Raw genomic sequence first — 11,127 nt, 5'->3', positions numbered from 1 at the left:
GATAGGCCACAATCTTTTGCCTTCATTCCTACCTCTGTAAAGCAAGACAAATGGGGATAGTTCTACAAATTCCATTCTGCTTTTAGGGGTACTTATTGGAAAAGCAATCTAGGAAGCTAATTTTAGGGTTGATGTAATTTTAAGCCCAGCCTATGCTCCTTGGCTGCACAAAGCCTAATTTCTAGATATTTCTAACAGATTCGGGTCTATATTGGCAAAAGAGGTAGAGAATTTATGGCAGGGACATAAATTACATAAATAATCCAGCCAAGTGAGTAAAAGGAATTTGGAGATAGGACCCACGGAACAACTGATGGTGCTAAGAATTTGTCAAGTCCTTAGCTTCGTATAAGCCGTGAAGGACCCCGGCTCATAGCGGTGCTTGAATTACCAGCCAGAGGAGATTTGCCACCGAACTGGTTGCTCTAAAATAATCCACGTAAATTTAGATTATTTGCCAACCTGATGGAGACTCTGGCTTCATTAACACCACACTCTGACCCAAGGCGGCCCAGCCTCACACTAAAAGGCAGGAGCCAGAATTCATTTAATGCTGTTTACAAAGAGCTATCGTGAACCCCTCTCTCTTCCTCCTTTTAAAATCGAATTCATTTATTGCATCAACTAGGACAGGCCGGTTCATGCACCCTTGTGGCTCTCTCTGTTGGGATACCATTTGAGGTCTTTCAAGAGACATAATATTATCTCTAATCACACTGGCATTATAATTCACAATAGCAATTGTTTCCCCTTCCCATTTGCTTCCAACCCGGGGGCAGCACAAGCTGCCCGGAGCTGCGGCTGGGCCCTGCCAACCAACCAATTAAGCTCCCTGGTCACAGAGAAGCCTGATAAATAGATGGTGCCCTCAGGAACATTTGGTCTCTGAATTATCTTAAATGGATTAAATGAATAGGGGTGAGCTGGGGAGAGGAGAGGTGAGTGGAACCGTGGGCAGGAGGGTCATTTCCTGGCCTCTCTCTCCTCCCACAGTTCAGCACTGCAGAAGGCAGGCGGCGGCCGGCCATTTGGCTGAACGCAGGCATCCATTCCCGGGAGTGGATCTCGGCGGCCACGGCGATCTGGACTGCGAGGAAGGTCATGTCGCCCGGTATTAGCTGAGCATTCGGTGGGCCAGGGGTGCCCCCGCGGTATGCCGTGAGGCTGGGCCTGGGGGACGAGGTGGGAAGGCACTCTGCATAGACACAGTAGGCTGGGGGCCTTTTCAGATCAGAGAAGCGAGAGGTCAGAGCCCCTCGGTCAAGCCACTGCAGTTAAATGACAAAGTACGTTCATGGCAACGAGCAAGCTAATGAGCTGCAGAGGTGGCCCCGAAACACTGACCCATAGTCAGCCCTGCAGAAAGGGAGCTTCTCAGCAGTGAAACTCACACGAACTTTGCCTTCAGCCCCATCCTAGCCCTCCAGACCCTCGAGGACGTCATGTCATCTCCATGTCCCTCAGGAGAATCTGCTTTAAAGGGCAGCACTAGGCAGAGGAGGGGTGCTGTGTGTGGAGGATTTATTTTCCCTAACATTCAGCGTGGGGGCCTGGATTCCCCCAAACTATCATGATATGTGGCTCTTCCCTCCCCTGTCCCTCTCACTGCCCCCCCCCNNNNAGGCAGCCAGGCAGCCCTGGACTCATTGCAAATGTTGATGTCATCCTAAAGCCACGTGCCCCCAGGTTTTGAAGTGCTCCAAGAGCTTTGCAGAGGGCCGTGTCTATGAGGGCGGCAGGGAGGCCGCAGAGGGGCCTCTGGGGATGATACAGGCTTAGACCTAGCGCCCCAGCCTGGCATCGCTGACGAGCTTGTCTCTGCTTAGATTGCATCTGATTATGGGAAGGACCCAGCCATCACCTCCATCTTGGAGAAAATGGATATTTTCTTGTTGCCCGTGGCCAATCCTGATGGATATGTGTACACACAAACTCAAGTGAGTAATACTGAGTGGGCCGGGCTTGGAGTTGAGGCGAATTTGTTGAATTCCTTGCTTTGCCATCTAAATCGTTATATGAATGTGGAGAAAACTCACACACGTGTGCATGCTAGGAGCTTCCTTAGGTTCTCGTTTTTCAGTCTCTCTCCAAGCCGAGGGTCACAAGGGAATAGTTTTGTTAGAGAGAATAGTCTAATGAACTCCCTGTCGTGGCTCTAGAATAATTGTCAACACTTTACCAATCTTCTTTTCATTTCTTTCCCTCCTACACCTTTTCCCCCTCTTATTTAAAAGCAAATCCCAGACATCAGGTTATTTTACCCAAAACTTCTTTAGTATGCACCTCTAGTCGATGATAATTAAAACAACACAAAAAAAGAAACCAAACAATACACCACTGTCACCTTTTAAAAAATGAATGGGAGTTCTTTCATATCATCTAATTCCCCCAATTATCTTTAAAATGTCTTTTGACTCAACTTAATGAAATCACTACCCAAATAAGGTCTGCACCTGTCTTTGGTTGTTATGAATTTTCAGGCTTTTTAAATCTACAGCAGTTACCCGCCCCCACCTCCACCCCACACATATCTTCTAAAATGTCATTCATTTATTGGAGAAATTGAGTAAATCGTCCTGCAGAACGTTTCACGTTCTGAATTTGGCTGATGGCTTCTTTGTTGTGTGTCATTTGTTTCTGGATCCCTCCCACCCCCCCATTGCCTATTCACTGGCAGTCAGATCTTGAAGTTTGATTGGATTCAGGTTAGTTTTTTAGGCAAGAACAAAGTAGTTGCGGTGCACTTCCTGTCACTCACACCAGTGATCATTTGGGCATATGATGTCTGTTTGTCCTACTTTTGCTGAAACCAGAGGTTTTCTGGCGGGTTCAGGTGGTATCAGGCTGGTTCTTGCTTTTTAAAGTTCTTATCAGGATACTTTGGGGGAGTCCTTCTGTCTGAGCCAGAAGGGCTAAACCTCCTTTCTGGGAGATGAGAGGAGACAGCTCAGTCCATGAGGACCGGAGCCCCGGGGAAACTCCAGGCAGAGCCGCAAGCAGCTTGCCCCCGCTGTGGTGCCCATGTCCATCACAGACCCCCAGACAAAACCTTTGCCTCACTTGCGCCCTGACCATCTCTGGATGTTTGTTCCCTCCTTGGTGGCCTTTTCAGAACCGATTATGGAGGAAGACACGGTCCATAAATCCTGGAAGCTCTTGCATTGGTACTGATCCAAACAGAAATTGGAATGCTAGTTTTGCAGGTAGGTTGGGGACATGGTGTTCAAATCCTGTTGCCCCCTGGGGGCCTGGTCCACAGGGCTCCCAGCTGGCAGCGAGGGAGCCAGTTTCCAGGCTGGCTCCGCTCCTGCTTCACTGAGAGACTTGAGCCAGGCCCTTACACTGTGTGTTGGGTTTTTGTGGATTTTTGTTTGTGTTTTTGTTTTTTTTTAAAAAATAATTTTGAAAGGGAAAGACTCTGCAATTCTTGTTCTCCTAAAAGAACACTAACATTTGGCGTGCCTGGGTGGCTTAGTGGGTTAAGTGTAGGACTCCTGATTTCAGCCCAGGTCATGATCTCCTGGTTCATGAGTTCGAGCCCCATGTCTGAATCTGTGCTGACAGCTCAGAGCCTGGAGCCTGCTTCAGATTCTGTCTCTCCCTCTCTCTCTGCCCCTCCTTATGCCCCTACCCCACTTGTGCTCTGTCTCTTTCTCTCTCTCTCAAAAATAAATAAATAAACATTGAAAAAGGTAAAAAATTAAAGAACACTAGTGTTTTAGAAACTTTTCTAGACTTAGATATAGACATCCACGCCTTATACCCTGGTCGCCCCGCTTCTCCTGGGCAAATGACTGGGTGGTGGAAGGGCTTCTGGTGGTAACTCAGAAGAAGGCAGCTTGCCTACTGCGTGAACCGTTGGCTAGGGGGGGATGGGGGTTGAGGGTGGGAATAATGTGGCTGTGGGAAAGGAGCTGATAGAAATGTGGGAACTGAGGACATCCGAGTTAAGTCAGCTCTTCCCACAACTGGGCTGGTTTTGCACGCAGGCCTGATACCTCAGGGAGCGATGCTGTGAAGGAGCATAGAAGGCAGTATTTCTAAATACCTGTCAAATATGAAAGTTTCGCCACAACAATAGATTATTTTTGGCAGCGCTTGGCCATTAAGATCTGAACCAAGAGAATTAGTTGACACCAGAATAAATGGAGTCATTTTCATTATTAATTGGTCTTCATATTAATTATCTCAGATACTTATTAATTATAACTCATTGTCAAGTATGATATTAATTATTTATGACAACTGCTAACTGTACTGTTAGTGATACAGTCCAAGGTCAACTCTATCCATTTAAAGGAGTCCTTCCAGTTTTCCTCCTCAGGAGGCAGATCCAATACCCTAGGCTCCCACTTCATGGCACCCACGGTGTGACTAGGCTCTTGGGTGGCGGTCTCTAGCATTGGCCTGTCCACTGCCAACACCTTCTGCCCTTCCTGTGGGTTGAGTGCCCTGCATTTCTGTTTTCTCGCCTACGGGTTATTAATGTTTCTGCTTGGACTACCCCTCCCCCCCACAGGAGAGGGAGCCAGTGGCAACCCTTGCTCTGAAATATACCACGGACCCCATGCCAATTCGGAAGTGGAGGTGAAATCGGTGGTAGATTTCATCCAAGAACATGGGGATTTCAAATGCTTCGTCGACCTGCACAGCTACTCACAGCTGCTGATGTACCCGTATGGATACACGGTCAAAAAGGCCCCAGATGCTGATGAACTGGTGAGTGACGGGCTGCTCTCCTAGCCCTGGGCCTGCTAGACCCTGAGGTGCCGCCACAGCAGCTGTTCTACAGCTTCTGGGGCAAGTCCAGGAGCCTGGGCTTATTTCATTAAGGGCTGGGTCTTCTCTCTCTGCCCTTTGGAATGTGCCATCAGACCTACGAGGGGCAGGAAGAAGTCAGTTCTCGTTATTTCTGTGTTTGCGGTGAGTCTCAAGGACCATACCCTGCACCCGTCCTTTCTTTCTCAGTTATTTTTCTGACCAAAATGTGTTACAGACCCACTGCTTGCCAAGAACCATGGGACGCGTTGTGGAGGGTCAGGATGGGTGCTTCTTATTCTGGCCAAGGTATAGTTTAAGCAGGGTGCAGGCTACAGCATAGGGGTGCTCCGTGTCACATCCAGTGACTCACCCCAAGATGTGAGCAGGCGCTTAGGGTAGACCGACAGGGGCAGGGCTGGCGTCTGCAGGGTGACTGCGGGCTCCTCCCACCGTGCTGCTCAGCCAGCTCAAGGGCCCCCCGCCCAGGGCCACAGCTAACACAAACACCTCCAGGAGCATCAGGCCTCATGCTAGGTGTGGACTAGATTCTGGTCTCAGACAGGCATTCTGCATACGGCACATCCATGGGTGAGACGGTGGCCCTGTCTCACCCACTCCAGGAACACCCTACTCTTAGAAGGTTTTCTCTGGGATGTAAATTGGCCTTCTCCCATGTTCATGAACATGACATTCCCGTCCCTCGGGAGAGGTGAAGATGCTGGTTTATTTCCTAGATTCCTAATGGGTTGGTGAGTAGCCCTCCACATCTCTGCGTGTCAGGCTTTGGCCCTGGTTGGATGGGAAAGGAGACCAGGAGGGAAACTCAGGGGAGGGGCCGAGAATCTTCCAGAGCATTACAGTGCAGAGCCATTGGGGGATGTCAGGCTGTGGGATCCATTCTTTCTCACCCCGCTGGTTCCTTCTTCTAGGACAAGGTGGCAAGGCGTGCGGCCAAAGCTCTGGCTTCCCTGTCGGGCACTACCTACCAAGTGGGTCCCACCTGCACCACTGTCTGTAAGTACTCGCTGTGGTCATCAGTTATTTAGAAAATGCTTTGAGAGGAAACTTGAGAAGAAGGAAGCGGGAGAAGAGCTGCAAGTTAGGCTTCCCTGCACTTTAGTCGGACTGCTTCTGTTGTTAGCCATAGACCAGATTTGCGTCCAGCCTGTGTGACCGTACGTGCTGCAGGCGGTCATTCTCATCGGTACCGTCACCACCGCTGGGCCGTTTATCATGTGCCCACGGTGAGTTGGGTCCTGCCAGTGTGCTGAAGTCTGCGTTCCTCAATTTCTATGAGGGATCCTGACATAGGTTATTGAAAATTCCGCAAGCCCATCATTCTGTCTTCAAAGGAAAGCCACCTTTGGATTGGCAGACCAAGGTGGTGAGACTGAGGGTGGGGAGGGGGGTTTTCGCAACTTCCCATCAGGAGCGAGCACGTGTTGGAGCACAGCATGCTGGGATCTGGGGTCTTTTTTGCAATGGTGAACATCAAGCCGATCCTTTCCCTCCCCCAAAAAACAAACAATAACAAAACAAAACAAACTCTACCAAGACTCCAAACCTGAAGATGGTCTTGAGGCTCATTACCTACAGCTTCAACCTTTGTTTTGGTTTCTCACTGAAGTGTTTCATCTGAGCATTTCAGTCTGTTCCTACTGAGAACCTTCTGGTCCCCTTATTCTGTGAGCCTGATCTTTTAAAGTCAAATTGAAGAATGCTATCATTCTCTAAGAGCCTAGCTATCAATGGGAAATAAAAACACAAACATGAGGAGCCCAATTCTGACACCTTTTAAGCTAGTGCCCTTCTTTTTCCACCTAGTGCTTCCTCTGTAAGTAACTTCCCAACAGCCGGTCCACCCTCAGAGCCCCCGCAAACTTGCCGATGTTTCTGTCCTCTTCCATACCGTAGCTTTGCCATCCAACTGCTTCACCCTCAGCTAGTGGTTCCCTTCAGCCTTCTTCTTCTGGGAAGACGCTCCATCCCCCATGGGCCCTCGGGACTCTGACCTCAGCCTCTTGTGTGTCTTTCATACGCACCCCCCCCCCGCCACGGCCACCACGCTGTATAAAGCAATTAGCCTGATGTTGTCATTGTGCGGGTAATTGCGGCAACTGTCCATTAATTATTCATGGTTTATTATTATTAGTGTTGTTAGAGGGGGACTCCTCAGAAGGGGAGCACGTCAGGCGAGTTTCTCCATCCTCTGCTTCATTAGTGAGAACTGAGTTCAGGACTACAGAGAGCTCGAGAGACTAGGTGGGGGTCCTCTGACAAGGCCCTTCTCAAAGAGCTTCGTGGGTCACCACAGTCAGGGCTTTCGGGTCACACTCCAGCTTAAAGGATGGCCTTGTGGTCCCACCTCAAACACAGTCTTCCCCCAGCTACAGTTGTGCCAAAATCCAGACACACTCATGAGACCCCTCCAGAAGCAGAGGAAGAAGGCTCTCCTGATGGTTGTCCGGGAGACACGGTATTTCCGAAATCTTTCAAGAGTGCATCTTCTGTATTCTTTAAAGGCTTTGTCTGCCTCCCCCATCCCAGCTTTCCAAAAATGTNCAGCACAGAGCCCGACGCGGGGCCCGAACCCAGGAACCGCGAGATCATGACCTAAGCGAAAGTCGGACGCTTAGCCAACTAAGCCACCCAGGCGCCCCAACAACACTCTAATTCTATGGGCTGTTATTGCATGTGCTACAGAAGTAGTGGACATTTGTCCCTTCAAGTGCTGGACCTTTTCTTAGATTAACCATTTTAGCTGAAAACAGTTATTACACGAATTTCACACTTTCTTGCCTTCTTTTTTTTTTTTTTTTTTTTTTTTTTCTATTTTTGAGAGAGAGCAAGAGAGCACGAGTATAAGCAAGGGAGGGGCCGAGAGAGAGGGAAGGGCCGAGAGAGGGAGACAAAGGATCCAAAGCAGGCTCTGTGCACACAGCAGTGGGCCCGATTTAGGGCTCAAACTATGGTGAGATCATGACCTGAGCCAAAGTCGGACCCTTAACCAACTGAGCCACCCAGGTGCCCTGCTTTCTTGCCTTCTTAAACAGAACGTGGACAAGAGATTTAAGTTCCTTTTTTGTGACGGAGCAGCCTTCTGAACGTCAGTTGTTATGTCCTGAAGGCTTTCTGTGCCATACTGTTTTCAGTCCCTGTGCTGGACAGCTGCAGCCCATTTTGCTTCTTTAATTCTTGTGTCTGCTTTTATAGAGTTTTCATGCCTCCTTCTTCTGGTCACACTGTACTGCTCTCAGGCCACCTGCCTCTAGCAACCCTGTCCCCTTCCCTTCACTGATTCTGGTCTACTCAGGGCTTGGACACAAGTTCTCTGGGCTCCTATGACTCGTGGATAGATTGTGAGGATGAAGGATGTTCATGACAGCATTGTTTATAGTCACAGAAGCCTGGTGATCCCTAAATGTCCATCAGTACAGTACTGATTAAAAACACATTTGGTGCATTCACATGGTGAAACAGCATGCCCCCTTAAATGAGTGAGGTGCATTTATATGTGCTAACAGGGAATAATCTTCCAATGTTAACTAAAAAATACAGTGTTTTTTTTAATGTTTATTTATTTAGCGAGCGAGAGAGAGAATGAGTCAGGGAGAGGCAGAGAGGGAGAAGGAGAGAGAGAATCCCAGGCAGGCTCTGCACTGTTACTGCAGAGCCCAGCTCAGGGCCTGATCCCATGAACCATGAGATCATGACCTGAGCCGAAATCAAGCATCAGACGCTTAACCGATTGAGCCATCCAGGTGCCTCTACGTTTTGTTTTTAATAGTATGTTAGTAGAGTGTTCTGATTTATGTTAAAAGACTGGGTAGACTTTGAGCAGAGACCCAAATAAAGTGAAGTACATGCACTTGATCACTTTGCTCAGCAGAGATCTTGGGTCCTTCCTGAATTCAAAATGTATTCTGGAATACTTGAGTTTGCCATATCTATAACATCTAGAAATTTCGCTGCCATTGTCTGTTTTTTATTCAGCATTTTCTCAGGGTAGAGAAGGATGTGGTAACCGCACAAGGATTTCAGAGAATATAGGAGGGCCTGTTTCATAACCTCAGGGTGCGTGTCATTGCAGTGGAAGTAGCATCTCCAGAAAAATCACTAACAGTATCATGAGAAACAACCCTCAGGAATGGTGTGAAAACAAAAGGACTCATGTTTTCATTTAGCAGACGTGTACTGTACTAAATGCACTGGGAGGAAGTTGAAGAAAACATGGGCTTTGATCAGCAGAGGGACACGGGTTTCAATCCCAGTCCTGCCATTTTCTGTCTGTATTTCCTTAGATAAATTACGCACCCTGAGCCTGGATTTCCTCATCTGAAAAACAAGGACAGTGATACCCACCTCACTGGGGTTTTGAAAGATTAATGAGGTCATATGTGTAAACTTTCCAATATAATGATGGGCTCGTGGTAGATGTTCGATAGGTGATAGCTGTTATTGACGTCATCATTTGGTGATTTGGTGTCATCCACACTTTGCACTCTTAGCCTGTTTCTGCTCCAATAGAGTTTGGCTGGGAAGAAGCAGGAAGGTAGGCCTCTTTCCTTTCCCCAGACTTTCGGCCAAGGGGAGTCCCAAGGGCCGCACCTCTTTCTCTCTGTGTATCCCTTATCTCTTGCTATGTAAAAAGTTATTCTAAAACTTAGCAGCTTAAAATAATAAACATTTATTTTCTTCCACTCCTTCCCTGGGATTAGGAATTCAGGAATGGCTTAGCTGGGTGGCTCTGGCTCAGGGCCTCTCCTGAGGTACAGTCAGGATGTATTCCAAGGCTAGAGCCATTCAAAGGCTTGACTGGGCCAGACAGGTCTGCTTCTAGAGTGGCTCACTTAGTGCTTCCCAAGAGAGTGCTGACTATTGGCAGGACACCTTAGTTCTTCGCTACGTAGACCTCATCGCTGTAGGACACTTTCCGACCGTCCATGCACCCTGGTGCTTGGCTTTCCCCAGAGCAAATGATCCAAGGGAGAGCACGGTGGAAGCCTCAGTGTTTCTGATCTAGCCTTGAAGGCCACACACCATCATTTCTGTAGTCTCCTGTCACTTACCCAGATCAGGTCAGCCCTACTCACCGTCAGAGTGCACTATACACGGATGTGAAGACCAGGAGATCAGGATCATTGGGATGTCTCGGAGGCTGCCTATCATACTCTGTGACGATTGGTTTTAAGTGACCTAAAGGAGTCTACACAGTGAGTTAGTGACAAGGTGGGATAAGGATTTAAAATCTCTTGGTTCGAGACTATTGAAGATGCTCATCAGGCCAGTGTTCATGTGTCGTAGGCCTGATGACCCACAGAAAGGACTCTAGATCCCTAAGGAATCACAGGCAGGCAGAACTCCTGGCTCCTTCCCTTCCAACCCTGAAAGAACCTGGGCTTCAAAGGTGTTTTCTTTTCTGACTTACAGACCCAGCTAGCGGGAGCAGCATTGACTGGGCCTATGATAATGGCATCAAGTATGCGTTCACATTTGAGTTGAGAGATACTGGGCACTATGGCTTCCTCCTACCAGCCAACCAGATCATCCCCACTGCCAAGGAGACCTGGTTGGGGCTGAAGACCATCATGGAGCACGTGCGGGACAACCTCTACTAGACGAAGAGCCCCACTCTGTCTTCAGTTATTTATCCCCGTGTCTGCATGTGTGCTGAGGCTCTTATTAAAGGGAGCTTGTTCTTTCGCATGTGAATCAGAGCCCTCTAGCTTTGTGGGGAGCGCAGGGCAGCCCCTCCCCAGCCCTCATCCTTGAAGTTTGTGCATTCTGGTGGTGCATCTTGGAGAAGCACTGCCTCTACCCTGCAGTGTTCTGGTCCTGCTGTTTCACTGGGCCCTTTGTGTGCCCTTCCTTTCACATAATTGGTTGGGCAGGCCACACTTAGGGTCACTCCGCAGTGGGTGGCATGCCTCTACCTCATTTTTAGAACAAAAAGACATTTAAGATGGTTCTCTAGCTTTATCCAGTCTGGCCTAGCTGGTGACCTTGGTCTGCTAGGGCCCCCAGAGGGGCACCCTGGGAGAGACAATGCTTATCTTTGAGATTAGTCTGTAAGATGACACAGAACTTCCTTTAATTTATCTCACTCCTTGCATATATTTGTCTTTGAAAAATAAATCTTGTAGGGGTATCAGTAGAGGTCTTTCTCCTTTTTGTTTTTGTTTGTTCTTGTTTTTGTTTGGTTTGGGTCTGAATACGATGTAAGGATCACTTCTCATCACTGGGCCCCAAATTCCCAGATACAACAGTTCTGATCACGTTCTTCTCTTTGTTATGCAGTGGAACTGGGGTCACAGAAGGGGATCACAGCATAGGCACTGCTCACCCAGGAACCCTTAATGAAGTGGT

The 11,127-nt window shown here is 48.4% G+C and overlaps 1 protein-coding gene across 1 annotated transcript in view; it reads left to right on the top strand.

The window, feature by feature from the left end:
• The window catches only part of CPA4 (carboxypeptidase A4), an 18,873-nt gene extending 8,022 nt beyond the window's left edge, over window positions 1-10,851 (top strand). The window contains exons 8-13 of the mRNA XM_077770735.1: window positions 994-1,098; window positions 1,827-1,937; window positions 3,113-3,203; window positions 4,520-4,719; window positions 5,691-5,775; window positions 10,192-10,851. Of these exons, the coding sequence (XP_077626861.1) occupies window positions 994-1,098; window positions 1,827-1,937; window positions 3,113-3,203; window positions 4,520-4,719; window positions 5,691-5,775; window positions 10,192-10,379 (780 nt within the window). The 3' untranslated portion in view covers window positions 10,380-10,851. The remainder of the gene's footprint in view (window positions 1-993; window positions 1,099-1,826; window positions 1,938-3,112; window positions 3,204-4,519; window positions 4,720-5,690; window positions 5,776-10,191) is intronic.
• Window positions 10,852-11,127: the final 276 nt, after the last annotated feature.

Source organism: Crocuta crocuta, unplaced genomic scaffold (assembly GCF_008692635.1).
Source record: "Crocuta crocuta isolate KB4526 unplaced genomic scaffold, BGI_CrCroc_1.0 scaffold266, whole genome shotgun sequence".
Taxonomy (NCBI): Eukaryota; Metazoa; Chordata; class Mammalia; order Carnivora; family Hyaenidae; genus Crocuta; species Crocuta crocuta.
This window is presented reverse-complemented; position numbering and strand designations above follow the sequence as displayed.